General features: G+C 41.9%; 1 protein-coding gene across 10 annotated transcripts in view; it reads left to right on the top strand.

Moving 5' to 3' along the window:
• Positions 1-7,703: 7,703 nt before the first annotated feature.
• The window catches only part of esrrb (estrogen-related receptor beta), a gene marked incomplete at its 5' end in the record, with an annotated part of 44,476 nt that continues 33,384 nt past the window's right edge, over positions 7,704-18,795 (top strand). The window contains 3 exons of one of the 10 annotated variants that reach the window (XM_084013509.1): positions 7,753-7,839; positions 11,377-11,413; positions 15,121-15,189. Coding sequence is in view for 4 of the 10 variants with exons in the window: in XM_084013504.1 (XP_083869630.1) it covers positions 7,822-7,834; positions 11,377-11,413; positions 15,121-15,189 (119 nt within the window). Of the gene's footprint in view, positions 7,840-10,974; positions 11,414-14,762; positions 14,863-15,120; positions 15,190-18,795 lie in introns of those variants that run through there. The other 9 variants (XM_084013504.1, XM_084013510.1, XM_084013512.1 and 6 more) reach the window with 9 other exon arrangements.

Here is an 18,795-nt window from a genome sequence, read left to right as displayed (position 1 = left end):
CCCAATTAATGATGGGGCGTCTGAGAGTGAATGAATGAGGAGCTTTGAGAGGATTCCTCCACCTTAAATCCCCCTGTGCTGCTGCTCCCAGACTGCCTGTGAAGAACAATCAAACGGCAGCAACCCCCTCCTATTTATCACTTTAAGACATTAGCCAGACATGGGCCTGAATATTAACCAGCTTCTTTTCCAGGAGAGTTCCACACCAAAGGCTGCGGGTGGCAACATACATTTTTAATCACAGGGGAAAACGAGGCCTCTCAATCGCTCTCATCCATTACTGTGTGCTTAACTATCCACATTTTTTCTCTGGGGCTCTCCAAACAGGAAACGAGCTGTCATTGTTGTTGCTCTTTCCTTGCGGTTTCTTTTTTACATCATTGAACAACATTTTATCAGAACGGCGACGGCGATTTCATACCCAGTGACTCCGTTTCTAGTGCAAATTGTTTGTAAAGCAGGAGAATCTGACTCTCTTAGTGGCTATCTTTCTGATTTCCTTGGGTTTACTGTGTGTCTTCTTGCGTAGGACAACTGGGCTGAGGCAGCGGAGCGTGAGTCGGGCTTCCACGGCTTAATTGGAGTCATGTTCTCCAGAGCCTGGAGCTGCTCCTCTCCCTGCACCGGCCTCTCTGGTGCCGGGCCCGTGGTGGGAGCAAGAAGGGTAGGGCACGGGTACCAGGCATGCAGGGAGATGATCTGTTCACCCCACCCTCTCCCTCTGGGTCTCCCCACTGTGACACATGGCACCCTGGTGACAAGGTCACTCCACAGTTGTGGCACCACAGGGGGAGCTGGCCTTATTATCAGGAGAGAAGACGTTCTTAAGAAGAGTCTAAAGGAGAATCTGATCTCCAATCACATTTATCCAGAGAAGACAAGGTGTTTTATATCCAGGAGGTTTCTTTCTAAGTTTTTCAAGGGTAAACATTTCCTTAAATTAATTATGGGATATCATGAGCGCAGCCCAAATATATTACATTTTGATTAAAAAAATGATCATAATGGATAATTTTGTTGAACATATGTAAATATACTTTATTAGATATAGCAACACAATAACAGCAATTCCCAAAAAGTAGCATGTAATCCCATAAAATTACCCTTCAGTTAATATTACTTATAAAGTTCAATTACTCTGTGCCAGAGCGGTATGGTCTAATTATTATGGTGATTTTAAAATGCAAGCTAATAGAGTGGTGCAGGAATTAAATGGGTTTTTGGTAAGAGGCCTGAAATAACGTCTGTGGTGAACACAAGCTAAAGATATCTCAGCTTGTTTCACGTGTCTTAAAAAGGCGGCTCAATGAGATGCTAAAAGTCATCACGGAGACGAGTACGCGTCACAGCCTCTTGTGTCAACCGTATAGTTAGTTTATAGCCAAGCTCAGCTTTTTACTTCTGGCAATTGCTTCAAAAATCATAAAGTGGTATTATTTCTTTGTGAAGATGATCTTGCTGAACAAAATGTGGAAGTATCATAAATTCTGCAATACTCCTTTTTGTCGAGGGAGCCAGTGTGATGCAAACATCTGGGGTTGGCCTATAGAAATACATCATCCCTGCATCACTCCAATACCTTAAAATGTTGTATTGTATTAGCTTGCATTTATAATGTCGATTACCTCCACAATGAAATACAGGAAAGCACCGATACTGATATCAGGCCGATACTGACTCACGTGTCTGAATCGGGTATTGTGACAATGACTATTGAATACGCTGGTGTATGATTTCCTATTTTAATAATAATTTCGTGAGAACATTACATTGTGCAAGTGTTGCTATTATTGTTCACTCCCTGAATTATTATTACATATCATTTAGATTGAAAGGAAAGGGTGACAAAGGTCAGGACCTGAACACATCAGATACAAGTTCGCAACAAGCATCTAGTGTGCTGAAGAATATCCATCCATCCATTTTCTACCGCTTATCCTGTATTCAGGGTCACGGGGGGGCTGGAGCCGATCCCAGCTATCATTGGGCGAAGGCAGGGTACACCCTGGACAGGACGCCAGTCTATCACAGGGCCGACATGTAGAGACAGACAACCATTTGCTGAAGAATATCTATGTTTTATTTTGAAATGCTTCAGTGTTTTCTCTTCTACAAGATTGACTTTTGCAACGCATAAATATACGTTGAAGTATAATGTTGTCTAACAAATCCTAATAACTTGGAAATCCAAACTACAGTGGAGCATATGAAAGTAAACACAGTAAAGGCACGAACCATTACTCTATAAAACAAGATGTTCATAAGACACGCAATGCACCAGGTTTTTGTTTAAGAAGTAAAAAAGCTGTCTAAGCAATATTCGTTTTCAGTTTATGTCCCATTTGTTTAGGTAACCATTTATTAATCATCCTGGGGAAATTACAGAAATCAGTTAAATGAGGTACACCATGCATGGGCTGGCACTGCAACCGCCACCATTTATCAATCTCACTCTCTCACAGTGCAAGAAAGTGAAAACTAAAGGAAAGTCATTTGGCGCTGAATACAAGTTTTCCTCTGGAAATTTTGCCTTCCATTAAGAATCAAATTAAGCACTGGACCAGTGCTTTCTAGAAAGGCCCCCCTCCAAACACACACACACTTCTAATTTGTGATTTATTATGTTCTTGATGTGTTGGGAGCATTGGTGTGCTGTTGAGTGAGAGGCGGTTTATCCACTCGACGGTGGGTATTCATGTGTGTGTGTGTGTGTGTGTGTGTGTGTGTGTGTGTGTGTGTGCCAGTGCATATGTGTCACAGAGGGAGGTGAGGCAGAGTATGCAGCCATCATTCAGCTGCTGTGGGTCAGCCCTCACATGTGACAGCAGGTGACCAGTGTCAGACAGGAAAGGTCACAGGCCTGCAGTCTGCACTCCCTCCCAGTTTACACAGCTTAAAAACAATCCTGCAGACGAGCAGACAAAACTTGACTCTATGAGTGTGATTGTCTTCCTTTCATGCCGTCACGGTACCGTTTTGAGGTTTGGGTCGTGGCGAGCTATCCAGTAGCTGGAGCGGTAAACGTGTTCGCTCACTCGGCTGGATGCCTTTCTGCCTGGATGGGTTTATCCTGCCGCGCTCTCCTCTCTCACTATTTCACTTTCTTCACTGTCCCTTTTTCTCCAGAACTTAGACAGCACCTTTCATCCCGGCTCGTCTATCTGCATGGACCCTGATGACAGTCAAAGTCTGCAGGCAGTGTTTTTGAACACCTTTCAGCCTGGTTACTCTCTGTGGGAGTCCTTTGACTTTAAGGTACTACCTTGTTAGTCTAATGCGTGATGCCCATTTGACATTCACCTGTGTGTGTGTGTGTGTGTGTGTGTGTGTGTGTTTGCCTGGACCTTATTCTTGTGTTCACAAGGCCCATTAGATAAATAGATAAAAATGCATTCCTTTTTCATCTCTGTATCGCCTCAGGGGTGTCTTGATTGCATTACAATCATAGTAAGCATTCCCTCATTAGTGGTAAGCATGTTTAATTTCTTATTAAAGAGTTATAGAAAAGCTCATGCACATTTTGTTTATCATAAGTCCAAGCACACAAATTTTTCTCTTCCTGGGTAAAATGTCACTTGCTTTTGTTTTTATTTTTTCGGGGGGAGGATAAAAATCTGCCGGATGAAGATTAGCTATGAAGTTTTACGTCGGAAACCTTTGTACTGGCCCGTCCATTGTGGGAAAAGGGCATTGATCGGAAGGCAGATATAGCTAATCAATAAGTAGTGCAGTTTTCTCCCCGGGCCTACTTTCATATCTCCCTCTTGTTTGTGTTTTGAAGGGGTCGGGGGTAGGGTCTGGTAAAGTGGCGGCGTGGGCGTGCTCGCGCCCCTTTATCAATCAGGATTTTAATTACACACGTCTAGGGCGACAGCTAGATTAGAAACCAATCGACGCTATCGGCCACAAAATCTAATTACTGTTTATTGACAGATAAGGGCAGGCCCCCTTCACTTTTCCAAATAAGATAAACCTCCCCCCTCGTACACAACGAGCAGCAGCTCATACTGTCCATGAAAGACTCTATGATAAGTAAACCCCCACCGGAGCATTCCTCTATGCTTATGTGGAGATGTTACCTCTATGGACTTCTCTGTTATAGATGACACAGGATCAGTGTGGGGGAGCCGAATTACACGTTGCCTATGAGCTTTGTAATAGTAGAAGCATTCTGCTTATAAACTGTGTGTCGAGGATTTTTTTTCTTCTTCATTGGAGCTCATCTGGATAACCTCATGTTTCATAAACTATCCTTTTTTTTATTGTTCTTAATGATGAGTAATGAGTGACCTTTAACCCTGCCAAGTGCAAACAGGTGAACCATCCCATCTCCTGTAAACACACATCTCCCCTGAGGAAAGTCCATCCTCGCCCTCCTCTCCCCGAGCTGGAAACTGCCCCCCCGACACCCTCCGCACCCCTCACCATATCGGCCGTTTCACACCGCGGCGTCAGTGCACTTTGCCTTTAAAGCCGAGAATCTGCCTCAGGTAAATATGGAGTAAATGATTGGATTATTGTTCTTTCATTTGGCCGTGTAGTAATGGCTGGATTATAAACATTGCAGAGTATAGATTTCCTGTCAGATCCTATGAATCAGACATCCTTATCTCATTTCCAGACTGCCGCTCCACCCAGCGCTGCCGTCTCCCAGCCGGGGAGTCTGGGAGAGCGCGGGGAAGCCACGGACGTGCGTGCACACGCCCATGCAGACATAAACAGTCGCACGCCCAGACACAGTCGCACACAAATATGGGTTGCCGGGGAGAGAGGGGGAGAGAGAGAGAGGGAGAGAGAGAGAGACTGTTGTCACCCAACACAGCACAGGCACTCCAAAGTCCATTCGAAGATTTCAAAAACCACTTAGGCCCCCTGTCCATATTTGTTAAGCAAGTAAATCTATGGGCTGTGGCGCACTGAATCCAAAGAGAGACGAGACAGCGATGTGGAGAGCATGAGGGAGAGAGGGGAAAGGGAGAAAGATGTCTCCTAAATGAAATTTAGGCGAGGGTGGGATGGAGGGTGGCTGACGGCAGGTGGAGGGAGAGAGGCTTTGGACCCTCTGATTTGGTTTGAATTGCACAAAGAAAAATATTTGGATTGGAATTATGCAGCATTTCTGACCGGGGCTGGAGATTGATGCCCGGTTCATCTGCTGCTTGGACATCATCTCAGTAGTGTCTGATTTGTTTCATGTTGTTTTTTCTCTCCCGGCCTGCCTTTCTGCCTCTTCACTGAATTTCGTTTCACTGGATTACCAACACTGTAATTGGGTTAGGGAGCCGTGTGGACCAGTAACCGCCGCACAAGCATGCTTTTGTTGGAATCCATCAAAACTCACCGCAGGACTACGGAAAGTCAACAACACAACACAAGCAAAACATTACAAAAACGTAGGCGAGTGTAAACGCTGATAAAAGTGGCGACATGAGAAGCTGGAAGCAACGAACATGAATGTAAATCTGGCCGTGAGCTTTCATTCTATATCATTTAAAAGTGCCATTCACTGTCAAAATACAACAGCAGGCAGGAGAGAACGTTGCTCTCAGAGGCCACAGGGACGTTGGCCATTATCCTGTGATGGTGACATTCAGAAAGCCATAAGAAATCCCATGAAATTACAAGTAATGGGGATAATCACTTGATTTCAATACTCAAGTATATGTATCTTTGTGGACGATATTGCATCGGCAGTGACAAGTAACTCCTCTGATCGTTAACAGCATTGATTCCTGTCAGTCTGAAGTAGGGGTAGAACTAACCATTACTTTTATAATCAATGAATCTGACACTTTTTCCCTTGGTTAATCAACATTTTGTTAAGTCTATTCAATATTGAAAAAAAGTCAAAAATTACATCTTCAAATTGCTGTTTTGCCCAACCAAAAAGGATGGGTTCCAATGAAATAAGGCAAAAAAACACAGCAATTCTTCCCATTTGGGAGCCAGATTAGGTATGTTTGACATTTTTGATTAAAGAATAATCAAATCTAACTAATTGATTGATCAATTCAATTCAGTTTCAGCTCTATTTCGAACTACATTAAGCAAAAACATTACATTTAAACTGAAATAAAGATTCTGTGACACCTTAAAACAATTCCTCGTTTTTTTTATTAGCAATGATATTTCCTGCCAATGTCTCAACGACATTACATACTATCTCCATCCATCTCATGGTTCCTACTTTTAGGAAAGGATTGTTTATGTAAGTCAACGCAAAAAAAATCATGCGATTGCAAATTCGTAAATGTAGTGATATTCTCCTTCACGGTCTGGATAATCTTTTTATGTTGAGAGCCGCTCACTGGTAGTTAATACACCTAACAGAGGGAACTGAACAGGACCGCTGTTGTCATTCCTTAGTGCTGAAGCGCTGTGCCATTACATTTATAGATTTTCTCTTTGATGGGATAATTTGGTCTTTATATCTCTCACAAATGAAGTGATCCTCAGTGCTCCTTGCACAGCTCAATGTGCAGGTCCCATTTTCAAATACAGTTAATTGCATTCGAAAAGAATCAATGATACTTTCACGGTGACAATATCATTCTTTTAATGTCACTTAATTTCCTCACTGAAATGATTACGTCAATAGCCTGGAACCTATTTCTATCTTTCAGCATGAATTAATCTATTAAGGACAATAATTACACGTTTGTAATGGATAGGTTTTTGTGCTCAGAAGTGAATGCGAGTCGAGTCTCCATTGTGCGCCTGTTGGCACTGTCCCGACTGTCATTCATTCAGTTTATGAATTACACTATCACCCTGGTAAATTAAATAAATAAAAAGGTACCTCTGCTGCAGCTCCTTGGTGGCCTTGTTGTGAGATAGCCCTCCCTCTAGTGGAGATGATAGAGTTGGTTACTGCTGTCAGCTGGCTTCATGCTCTGGTCCACAGCTGAGGCAGTCAGTCAATGATGGAGAATGTGAAATGGGTGGATGAAAACCTTCAGACAGCATGAAACAGAAATTAAATTAACCATTTCAATTAAAATCTTAAATGAAAAGGCACCAGAAGTTGGAGGGTTAGATCTTCTGTTGGGTTATATTTTTGTTAAATTAATTTGTTATGTTGATATTTCTGGTAGGTGCTTTGCATTCTAACACTGACAGGATCCAAAGATAGGGCCCGAGGACCACGAGGGGCCAGAGAGGTACTATGAAGTTTAGTAGTAAGTTTAATTTCATTATAAACCATCACAGGCTGATACAGAAAATACATACCACAAATATAACCCTTTGGATACTGGAAGCCCTAAAGTCTAATTAAATGGAGCCTGTGAAACGCGTGAACACCTCGGTTATGTGATACTGCGACTGTGATCCCTGCAACAGACGCGACACTGCGATTATGTTGTTATTTATTCATCCAAAGTGGAAACCAACCGACTGCCGTGGACCGTTTTCACGTCTGCACGTCACCTGCCGTTCCCTCAGGTGGAAACGGAGTCACGCGCCCCACCTCGGTTGGCTGACGAGCAGAGAGTCCGAATCAACCAAATTAAGAGGCTTTTTTTTTTTCTTTTTTTTTCAACATGCAAAACAAAACGCGGGAGTTGAAGTCACGAGACGAACAGACGGAACGTTTGCCTTTCCTCGTTCCTTGGAATCCCATTTGACCCCCGCTCACCCGGCTCCCTGCTGCCCGGCGGAGGTGTTTGGTTTAGCCACAGGGCGCGCGCCGGAGGAGGAGTTGACGGTGCGGCTGCGGTGTGTGTCAGTTAAACGGCGCGCTCAGACACGCAGAGCCACACCGCCACCGCCGCCGCTACAACCTGGAGACGCCAGGGCGCTGCGCTCGGCCGGGGATGTGACATGACTTGTCCGAGTAAGGTACACTATACAGTCGTCGACCTAACTTTATCTCGCTGTTACACTTTCGAGGCACATTGTTTTTAGTTTTTTACTTTAAATGTACATTCGACGCACCTGTAGCTGCCGTTAATTAAATCAGTGTGCACGCGGGTTGGCTATAATTGAGGCGTGTATGTGCGCGCGGACCTGCTCCACCGTGTGCCTTTTCCCTCTGGGAATGGTGACTGAATTACGGTATCGATTTGACCATTACTGTATGCATGAACAGGTTAAATATGACGACTTTACGAGGCCGAGCTGTTTATTTCCAGAGACATTTATGGAGCTACATTTGTAATCCAAGACTAACAGTAGTTCATTTGTTTGTTAATTCTTTGCAAACGTGTAGTTTGGAGGATTCTCTTCTCGGTCTCCTAGGCCAAACTTGTTTACGCCACGAGACTTTGACATTTTGTATCAAATTGACACGTCAATTAGGGAGTCAATCATCAGACCATCACGATGCTTCATTTTGCTCTGCGATGTGCAGCACTGTGGAAACTGAATAACATCTAAGTTCTGCTGTAGGCGATGAAAAACTCAATTAAGGCATTATCGTTTCATGGCACTAATTCAAGCTGCTTAAAGTTAGTGTTAAGTTGCTTTAAAGTCAGTATAAGTTGACCTTTTTCTTATTGCATCACCCATATTGTACATATAGTGCACATGAACAGAAACACACATGTACACATGAGCTGTAGGGAGTGATTAAATGCAGATATGTGTGATGCTGTTCAGGAAACAAAAATCAAAATCATTAAAACGAACCAAAAAAAATCATGTTAGATAATCTGCCGGTCGTCACACTCTGCTGACTTTGTCATGCCACGTGTGATTGAGCGTTTGCCAAGTGCAGCTCTATTCTTTATTTGTATCAGATCCCTTCCTGTCAAATCAACTGTCACATGCCGGGATTTCTTTTTTTTTTTCATAACATGGCTGATAAGAAGCAACGATTGTAGCAGCAGGGCTTTCATAGCTCACGCTACGTGACAAAAGTCTGTTTGGTGTCAGTCGGAAAGCCTTGGAAAGGCCGAAGGAAAATATGCAGAAATCTCATTTATCAAGTGAAGGCGTTTATCAACGTGAAAAGACAGGCTAGATATGAGGATAATATTGCAGTCTGTCATGAGAAAGGACCACCTCTAGTGGCTCTCTGTAGAGTAACTAAGTAACCCTGGACTGGATCAGCTAGACTAGGATATGATGTGATTGGTGCAGTGACTCTCAATGAAGGATGTCTGACAGTTTTGGTTACCAGCTGTTTGTCTTGGAATATGTTTAAATATTTTTACACCCCACATGAGATACATTAGAGTGCCACAACTTGAATAAATAGCTGAATTATCAGAATTCTATGAGTAAGGAAGTACAATATACAGTATGTTTTGTGCCTTGGGAAGTGTACAGATGTTTTATTTGATTTTCTGTCCCTATTTTTTTTGCGTGAGAACTGTGCTTGATAGTGGTGTTATTCCTCTTTAAGGAATTCAACTGACAGGTGTTTGACTTGGCATCAGTCTTAATTGGATTTTCATTTATTTAGTCGTTTGTTTTTGCCACAAAAAGAGAGCAGATGCTGTGTGATCTGAGCCACTGTGGAGGCACTCTTGCTGCACATCAATAGGCCTGTGATGATCAATAGGGATTGCGTGATGTTTTTGCATTGATTATAGAAATGTGAGCCGATGAATGGAACTGGATTCCTCTCCAAGGGTTAGACTGTTCCTGTTCAGCAGAGAAAACCGGAGAGCAGCAGAGCGACCTAACACACCTTTTTTTTTTCTTTTTTTTTGTCGTTGCATGAATCTGCTGGTAGATATCGACTCCTCCTCGCTCACTCTTGTTTTTACTGAAGTAGCTGAAGACCGTTGTCAGGCACCTTTGTGAGTTGTTGAGAAGTGGGCAAGTTGCTGCCTCTTTCTGCTTGACTCCGCCAAGTGTCGGCCGTTGTCGGGACTGCTCATTTCTCCAATAAGATGCCATGGTAAGCTCCGTTCTTATAATGTGGGGATACAGTAACATGGAGACCCTCACCGACTGTGAAATGGTATCTGCATTCTCGGCATTCTTACTGAGCTTGATCAACAGTGAAACACAGGCGGCTCTAAAGCTGGGGTTAAAGAAGACAGAGCTGGATTTTCTGCTGCTTTAGAAGCTGATGGGCTTCCAAAAATATGAGTTATGGCTTGAGATCATCTCTCACAGGTGGTGAAAGGTTTCACAATGGTACCTCACATGTAACACCCGCAAATGGCGCTCGCGACACAGCTCAATAAATACATTTACTGTCCTTAGTGGTTTGAAAGCTATTGCTTTTTGAAAGTGAAGTGCTGCAGATGCTGCTCGCTGAAGCTTCTATGTAGCGTGGCTTAGGCTGGTGTCAGATTTGACTTTGTTATGTGTTATATAAGAGTAAAGGCTACATTTTGATACCTTAAAAATGCATGGAGTAGATTACAGCAAGTTTTTATAGTCGGGTTTGAGAAACGTCAGCTGCTTGGTAAAGTTGTCTGTTGCTGTCGTGGGAAGTCATTTTTGCTTTGGCTTTGTTGATATGATGTAGAGGTTGAGACAAAATGCTTTTCTTTGCAAATTCATTGACTATAAATTACTTAATGGAAAGATATGAACAGAATAAATGTTGCATTCTCTTCAAGTCAATACAGAAAGAAAGAAATCAAGCTTAATTTATATATATATATATATATATATATATATATATATCACAAATGTTAGGTGCATGCACTGAGACTTGATCTCCTACTTCTATTTATCATCATTTCAATGTGAGTTTTGGGCATCGTGATTTCCACCACTCTTTTTATTTAATTGAGATGGAAACTTCTCTGTTGTTCATGTGATAGGTTGTTTTGTCTAAGTGTGTGTGTGTGTGTGTGTGTGTGTGTGTGCTGTATCTGTGCGTAGCGGAGTGAGCGTTTGGATCCCTCCTCCCCGGTGCTCCGCCGGCCCCTCTGTCGCTTTAAGTCCTGCCCCTCGGAGCCAACCAACAGCAGCTGTTCCATATTCATCAAGCCCTTGAGTCTTAAAGAGCCCTATCCCGAGCATGGAAAGAGCCATTCCCCTCGCTCGCGCTCTCATGCTCTCTCCATCTTAGCGCTCATCCCGCTGCTGCCTGCGCTTCTCTCTCTGTCTCACCCCCCTTTACCTCCTCTGTCTATCTGTCCCTCCCCCCTTCACTCTCTCCCCCCTCTCTCTCTCTCTCTCTCCCTGACACACACACACACTTTCACTTGCATACACTCAGACACACTCTTTCTCCCACACATATATACGGAAACACGCACACATCCACGCAACACACATGCTCACGCACACACGCGACTCCTACATACCTGTGCAGGCTGGGGGGAGCGGTGCTGGAGGGGGCTTTTCGGCAGCGTTGTCTCTGAGGGTGCTGTGCCATCATTCGGGGAAGAAGTGGGTCTCAATTGTTTTCTCTTTCCTCTTCCTCTCATTCCTGGAATGCTAAAACTGGACTGATGGACATTTCAGAACTTTGTCTTCCAGACCCTCTCAGCTATCATAACCAGTAGGTGCACCTTGTTTCTTTCTTTCCTTCTTCACTATAACTTCATAACCCCACTGTTGTAATAGTTTTATTTCCTCTCTTTGTTTTTCTTCTCAATCTCTTTTATCCTTTTTTTTTTTTCTTAACAGTGCTCTAGTTTTGTTTCCTGAACCCTATTAGTCTAGGCACTGAACTTTTTCTTCTTTAAGCGGTGATGTACTTTCCCTGGCTTTTCTTTTCATTTACCCTCTCAGACTCTTAAAAAAAAATGCACTTTCTCTTGTTTCATTGTTTTAAGGGCTCTTAAATCATGTAGGACTTGACAGTATAGAGCAACAGGGCAGGTGCAACTGTGTACTGTATGCGAGCGCATGAGTGTGTAGATTTATCGTGTGAGCACATCATATGGGGAGAAAGACTGGCGTCTTTCTAAAATTGCATTTAGAGCATAGCTGATTGATTTAGCATGCCCCTCTGCAAAGTGTGTATTTTTTGGGTTACCTGTCCAGTTGGGTTAGGAGGTTGTTTGCTGATGGCTTTGTTCCGAGATCGGGCCGGCCGAGGGTGAATAATATTTTAAGGAGATGAGATTAACGTGCGTCCGTGGAATTGGGAGAGGGTAAATTACATAGTGTAATATTTGTAGCAGGAGAACGAGGAATGAAAGGAGCCTGAACGCTGACAGGTCTGTCCCAGCCAGCGGCACACGAGGCAGGCTGCTGGCTCCACAGCTCCTGGCTGCTGGGACGGTCTGAGCTGACAGCACCAGCCACACTTTAACTTTATAAATCCCCCGATAACTTACATTCGATACTAAATAAACCGCCTTAAGTTAATTGTTAAAAATAATTGTTATATTTTTTATTGGAAAGTTTAGGGTAGTGTGTTAGTGTATTTCTGTCAGCACATCCCTGTTAATGTATGAAAAACACAAACTAAAACTAGTGTAAAGATTTGTTTAAATTTATACATCATTTTATGTCAATCTTTATTATATATTCTATAAAATGTTCAATAGATATTATTGATAAAGGAGTGTGTATTTATGAAAATATCAGATGTGTAAAGGCCATCGTTAGTTGCCTTATAACACAGTGACTTTAGACAATTTAATTTTGTTCTGTTTCTTTTCAAATGTCCAGAACATTTTAGTTAACATTCTTATCATTCTGTACTGATCTTTTCATGTATTGAACATTATTTAATGATATCATAATTAAGGAGTATATATATATATTTTGTTTTTAATTAATTACATTTTAAATCAGTTGCCTACGTGCAGTGAAAATACGTAACAGATAATAATTCAGTGTAAAGTTAGACAGCTGAATGTTTTTAGTGTGTATTAGTGTACTATTTTTTCACATATTCTTTACTTTAGGTTTTAATCACTAAACATCTCTCTAGAAAACATATTAATATCTGTATGTTTAATGTCTCTTTTGGTTTTTCCTCTAAAATGGATTCTTAAAGTTCACTTCTTTCTCTGATAGACCATAATACAAAATTACACCACCAGCAGTAACAGAGCAGTATTTCTGTAACACGTTAGCTATTATATGTTTTATATGTAATATACTTAGTATTCCCTAAATTAGAAGGACAAACTGCTATAATTAGTATTTAGTTTTTTAAGCAGCATTGTTTTATAAATTGAATATGTGATTATTCTTAAGTCTGAGGAGGCAGATTTTCATTTTCAAATTGTTTCCCCCACAAATGCACATTTGAATCATATGCAGTGCATCAAGGAGAAACATTATTAAATGTGAAGTTACTTGACATTTTCAGTTATGTTGGAAATCATCTGTTTAAAAGTTCCAGTTGACTTTATTTGACTTCCTTTCAGGTAATCTGATGAAATTCAAAAATGTATTTTTGATTTAACTTTTACTCCCAAATGTTATAATCAATTTATCAAATGTAAAATAATATGTTCCCGAATGTGTTCATGCAAAACATGTTTCAGTAGTATATTGCAATGAATGATTCTGTTTGCTCATTTGTATATTTTTTCCAAAGTTGCAGTTACATATTGACATATTTAGTGATAGTTTGTACTTAATGTGTATTTAATAAAACAAAATACTGATGCAGTATTTGCATTTGTGTGCCATGTTCATAATATCTGATAAATATGGACACATGTAACACTTAAAATAACGGTGAAGAATGCATTTGAGTTGTGAAGAGGTGTTTGATGTATAAATAACTACGATGACTTACTGTAGATGTGTTTAGAAATGATTTGTGGTCAAATGTGGATCTCATAATAATTTTTCTTTCTCACTCCAAATCTGTAAGAATAACCTGTGTAGAAATGATTGTCCTGTTTGCATGTCTAGCTACCAACAGTTAGTTATTTGTGGGATCTCTCCAGCATTGGCCTCTGTGCTGTTTGGTACAGCAGTGGCTCTCTGCTAATTGTACAGCGGTATTTGCAGCCCCTCACTGTGGGCCGGCTGTGGCCGTGATGCTGGGGTGAGAGGATTAGTGGGACGTATGTGCTCCGTGTAATTAGCACAGCACTGTTGTGGAACCACTGTAGTATACTCTCTATAGATCTAGCCGAGGGCACCGCCACTGCCTGGGATTAGATGGAAACAGAGTTTTTGCCTTCAGAAAAAGAGACACGTTCCTCTGGTCTCTTTGCACTCTGGCGATATTTAGAAATATGAGCACGTTTTCACAGAGTTTTACTGAAAGTTTGAATTCTCTATTCTCTCAAAACGTAGTTTCTTTGCAGTGCTGCCGGTACGTAGACCAGTCCACCTGTTATTTACTTTTTGCTCGACTTGCTCGAGTCTGTCCGTCTCTTGGCTCATGCAGTGAGACGAGGCGCTTACAGTACGTGTCTGACAGGCTTATTGTTGATCTTGTATTGCCGTGGCAGTTCGCGCCACTCACAAGTCAGCCAATGCTGAGGATCGCCAGTTTGAGTTCCTCCGCGCTAGAAAACACACACATGGTCTAAGCGGCGTTGAATTGAGATGTGACTTGTTTCTGCTTCGAAATGTTCCATCAGCACCCCCGCTTCCCTTAAGCTCTGGACGAGCCGCTGCTATAAACTAACCAGGCTATCCAATTTCCCTTCATGAAATAAGAGCTTTTTAATGTTTTTTTTTTTTTTTTTTTTTTTTTTAGAGTAACAGAAAGAAGTTAGCGGAACAATGATGAATTAGATTTCAATTCATTTGACTTCATTCCCAGCTTGCTGCATTAGAGCCTGCAAACACCCATCTCCAGCAGTCGGCCCCGCTTGATTCTTATTAGGTTTCAGAAAACAAGGCGAGGGAATTGCATTAGTGTATCTTAAGTTAAAAGCTCTTTGCTCTTTGACCAAGTGTTTCATTGTTATTGGGTTAATCAGATTTTTGCTGTCTTCATGGAGATGCTATCGCAGGCCAGAGGCAGTGGTGGGTAACCAAAGCAGCCGTGCACAGACACTATCCAGATGGGATCAGCTTACGGTAATTTGGTTTCAGAATACATTACCAGAAGAGGCTCCTGGCTGAGAACGGCCACCCTGCTATGAGCCAGGAGCCGGTGGCCTCTGTAGCTGCAGCGTCCGGCCCAGCAGCCCACCTGTCCCCCATCCCGCCCCTCCTCATCTCCCAGAGCTTTCAAGGGGGCTGTTGGGATATATGTGCCTTTTTTTTTAAATAAACCTAATGTTATAAAATTCAGTTTGTCACCCAATTCTAAATACTTCTTCCTTGTACCAACAGGGCTTTGTTGTCCAATTCATTAGAGAGATTCCTGAGTCCACTGGCCACGCTGGAGCCCTCTCATTTCTGGTATCTAGTATCATTACTTTCACTGTAAATATGTCACTCAGCTCAGGCTGAGCAGGGGGAGGGTGGAGCATGTTGTCCCTATCCAGGCCAAATGGGGATGCAGAGTATATTGACACTCTGTGGATGTTCACTGTTCTGTAGCTGCACATGCATTCGGGTTCACACTCGTTGGTGCTTAGACTGGCTTTTAAGGAGTTGCCACATCAAATTAATTTATTTATAACTCCGCAGCTCATTAATAAGGATAATAAGAGTAAGAAAATAATGCAATATACAGACTTGTTCCATGCTGACATACTTCTGTTTATTATTCTGTAAAAATCTGTGTAAATTGTCATATTGCAAGTTAAAAACCAACATCACATAAAAACACAGTGTACAATTGCATTTTTAATATTATTGATGGATTTTGGAAGTTGCTCTTATTATAACATGCTGTCTACTGAGAGCCCCGTCTTGACCTTTGCACCTCTCACTGATTGGGTACCAGCCCTCTTTGGCTATTTCACAACATCCACCCGCACAGAAAACCACCGGCCGTCACCGCACGCGTCCCTCCTGATTTCTCATCCATTGTAACCTTGGACACCTCCACCGCAGTGTGAGAATCTGTTTAAAAATAACTAGGCCCATTAGTCTAGGAGGATAATGCTAGCCTACGTGGGCTCTCATACCCTTGTGGCAGCAGAGAGCTATCACTGACACGGTGCGTCAGCACTTCTTGCTGTTGCTCCAACATTGAAGGGCTCCTCTTCATTTACACACACGCATGACTGGACGCACACACGCACACACACATATCATCTAGAACACTGACGTTTAGAAAAATAACTGAGTCAAGTAACATACTTGGAAAAAAATACTGAAAACACTAGAGTGGTAAATAAGTTACAAGAAAACATGAAAGTGAGGTTTCTTGTGTTTGACAAGTCCGCCACGTTTCTTGTGGTTGACTCCAGTTGTGTGACAGATATGAATGCCGCTGCTTTTAAACCTCTCCGTCCTGTATGTAGTGGAGGGGAAAGTCTAGGTCCACTAATACACACTTGGTAAGAAAATGTGATGTAAGGTGGGTAACTATATGGGTGTTTATCAGGGGAAGGCTATTGGTATTGAACAGCCAGTTGTTTGAAGGTTATGTTTCGGAGCAGTAATTGAAATGCAAAATAACATTAGGATCGATGCTTTGCTTTGTTTATTTATGAAATCAATATTGGAACCGTCCGTCACCGTAGCGGCTCTGATTCCCACTGACAGCTTCACCAAGTCTCCTCTCCATAACCAGGGCGAGCCTTGCACCCATTACAGCTTTTAGGCCGAGCACGTTTTTTTATTCTCGTTATAGTCTTTGAAAAGCTGTGATTAAATGTTTCAAGCTTTGCGTTTAAAAAACAGGGAAAACTGTGTCGCATGGCATCCCCAACTGTTGAGACCTGTTAAATGAAAAAGTCTGCTGCCGTGTGCACAATATTAGTAGCCATGGTATGGGTGTGTCTTTGCGTGTGTGAGAGAGAGAGAGTGAGAGAGTGCTACTATCACTCATCCCTGATTTGCCCAAGGGAAGTAGATGTGACCAATAACCAGCCATTAACATGGTCGTGTGCAAAAGGCTGCCACAGTAGGCCTAGTTTCTCTCTACCAATAGGAATTACTATTGACCTATTTGATGCACTTGACCCATGTTAACTATGCACGGCTCATTTTACAGAAAAAACTAAAAACCTTTTGTTTAAATTTTCTCAAACATTAAATCATAATAGATTCAGAAGACACTACTGAAAATCAAAAACATTGTTGATATTTTATATAATAGCCCACATGTTCTTACTTTTTACATTTTTTTCTTTTTCACTTTTTTGAAAGATAGCCCGTTTATTTTAAATTATTTTTTCAAACAGATGGCGCTTCCATCTCACTTTAAAAAAGATTATCAGGCTAAATTCTGACAGAGCACAAAACGTTATTCATGACGGTTTAACTTTGCTCGTCTCATAAAACCCCTCGTTTACAACTTCGCTCTTGGCACAGAATAATTTCATCTGATAACTGGCAGATTTCCTAGCACAAAAGAGAGGGAGTGTGTGTGTGTTCCTGCTTTCTCGCCTGCCTTAAAATTATACAACTGTGTGCTTATGTGTGTATTTTCCCCGTCGGTCACAAAGTGCGTTCACATTGAAACGCCTCCTCATGAGAACACCCCTACAGCGCTGAGTGCCATCGAATGGTCACATTGAGAGGCTGGTTGTTGAACCTGCCACTTGGACCGCCCCTCCCTCCCTCCCTCCCTCCCTCCACGGCACATCCGGTCACACCAGACGTGGCGAGCGCTGAAATGTATACGTTTAGATTGCCCCCTGAAGGAGAGAGGACATTAATTCAGGAAATATCCCCAAAGTTTAATTATTCCTGAATGGTGTGGTGGTGGACACCACCGTATAAATCAGTTAGGCCCACCCGTCTTTTTATTACCAGCACTATTTATGGGGAATGTGTGGCAGCTGGTAGAGATGAGCCTGTAAAAAGCTAGAGGCCATCGCTACGACTATGTCTGCCTCTGTGGCAGACAGTAGCAGTACTGGTTTTGAGCAGCATCAATTCATCGGGACCGTTTGAATTGTATGATTTCAATCTGAGGAATCAAGTTATTTTAATCTCACCTGTGTGCGCTGATGACACACTGATGACCACCTGATTAACCTGCTAATTTTGCCTTGTATATTTGTATGTTTGTTTTTTGTCTCTTCTTATGAAGAGGGCAATTTATGATGGAAGCAGGACGGGCTCTTTGTTTTTCAGCAAGTAGAGTTCCCCCCTAAACAACGACGGCCTATCAGAAGAAGATTAATGAAGTAATTTCATGCATGGCTCTATGCCTCCGTCCTCCTGTACACACAGTCACTGTGTCTAAACCTGTGATTTACACTGGACTGTGTTAAATAGCCTTAACCCTTTAGAATAATACGTCTTTCCGTTTGTGACAAACACACACAACGCAATCAGGAATCTGCTTCATCCGTCTGAAAATAACCGTTGGCTTGGATTGGATCTTTTGCTCAAGTTTCCGTCATGCATTACCCCCCCTTCTTTATTTAGCATAAGGAACCCTACTGAGAGTACGTGAGAGGTGTGCTGTGGTTGATATCTGATGGCTTTCAGCATAATTTATGGCAGTTAAACAAAACCCAGCATCAAAAGGCTTTTGTAGCATGAAACTGAATTCCTTCCTTCAATATTAGAATGGACGGGTCGGTTATTTGTTACATCAAATACAGTTTTTATCTTTTGAAATTGTTTAACGCGTGGACATTTTTAATCTTTCTTCTGACGTTATTGATTCATTATATTATCATATCACACACGTAAATTTGACTGGCCGAGGTGACTCGTGATCTATATTATATGCTGCTGCTGATGGCTTCATGATGCAGGAGAACAGTTAATGTGTGTAACTGAAGGGGAAACCATACCGCTCCGCTAAAATGTTAAAATATTTTCTTTCAAAAAGTAGAAATCAAACAATAGTGTATTTATTTTTATGTATTAGAGTATTATAGCCAAACACGTTTTTAGGAATATTAAGTTAATTACCATTAAGTGATAAAGAGC

This window comes from Eutrigla gurnardus (genome assembly GCF_963514095.1).
Source record: "Eutrigla gurnardus genome assembly, chromosome: 7".
In the NCBI taxonomy this organism is placed as follows: Eukaryota; Metazoa; Chordata; class Actinopteri; order Perciformes; family Triglidae; genus Eutrigla; species Eutrigla gurnardus.
Note: the sequence above shows the minus strand (reverse complement) of the source record. Positions and strands in the feature narration are given on the sequence as shown.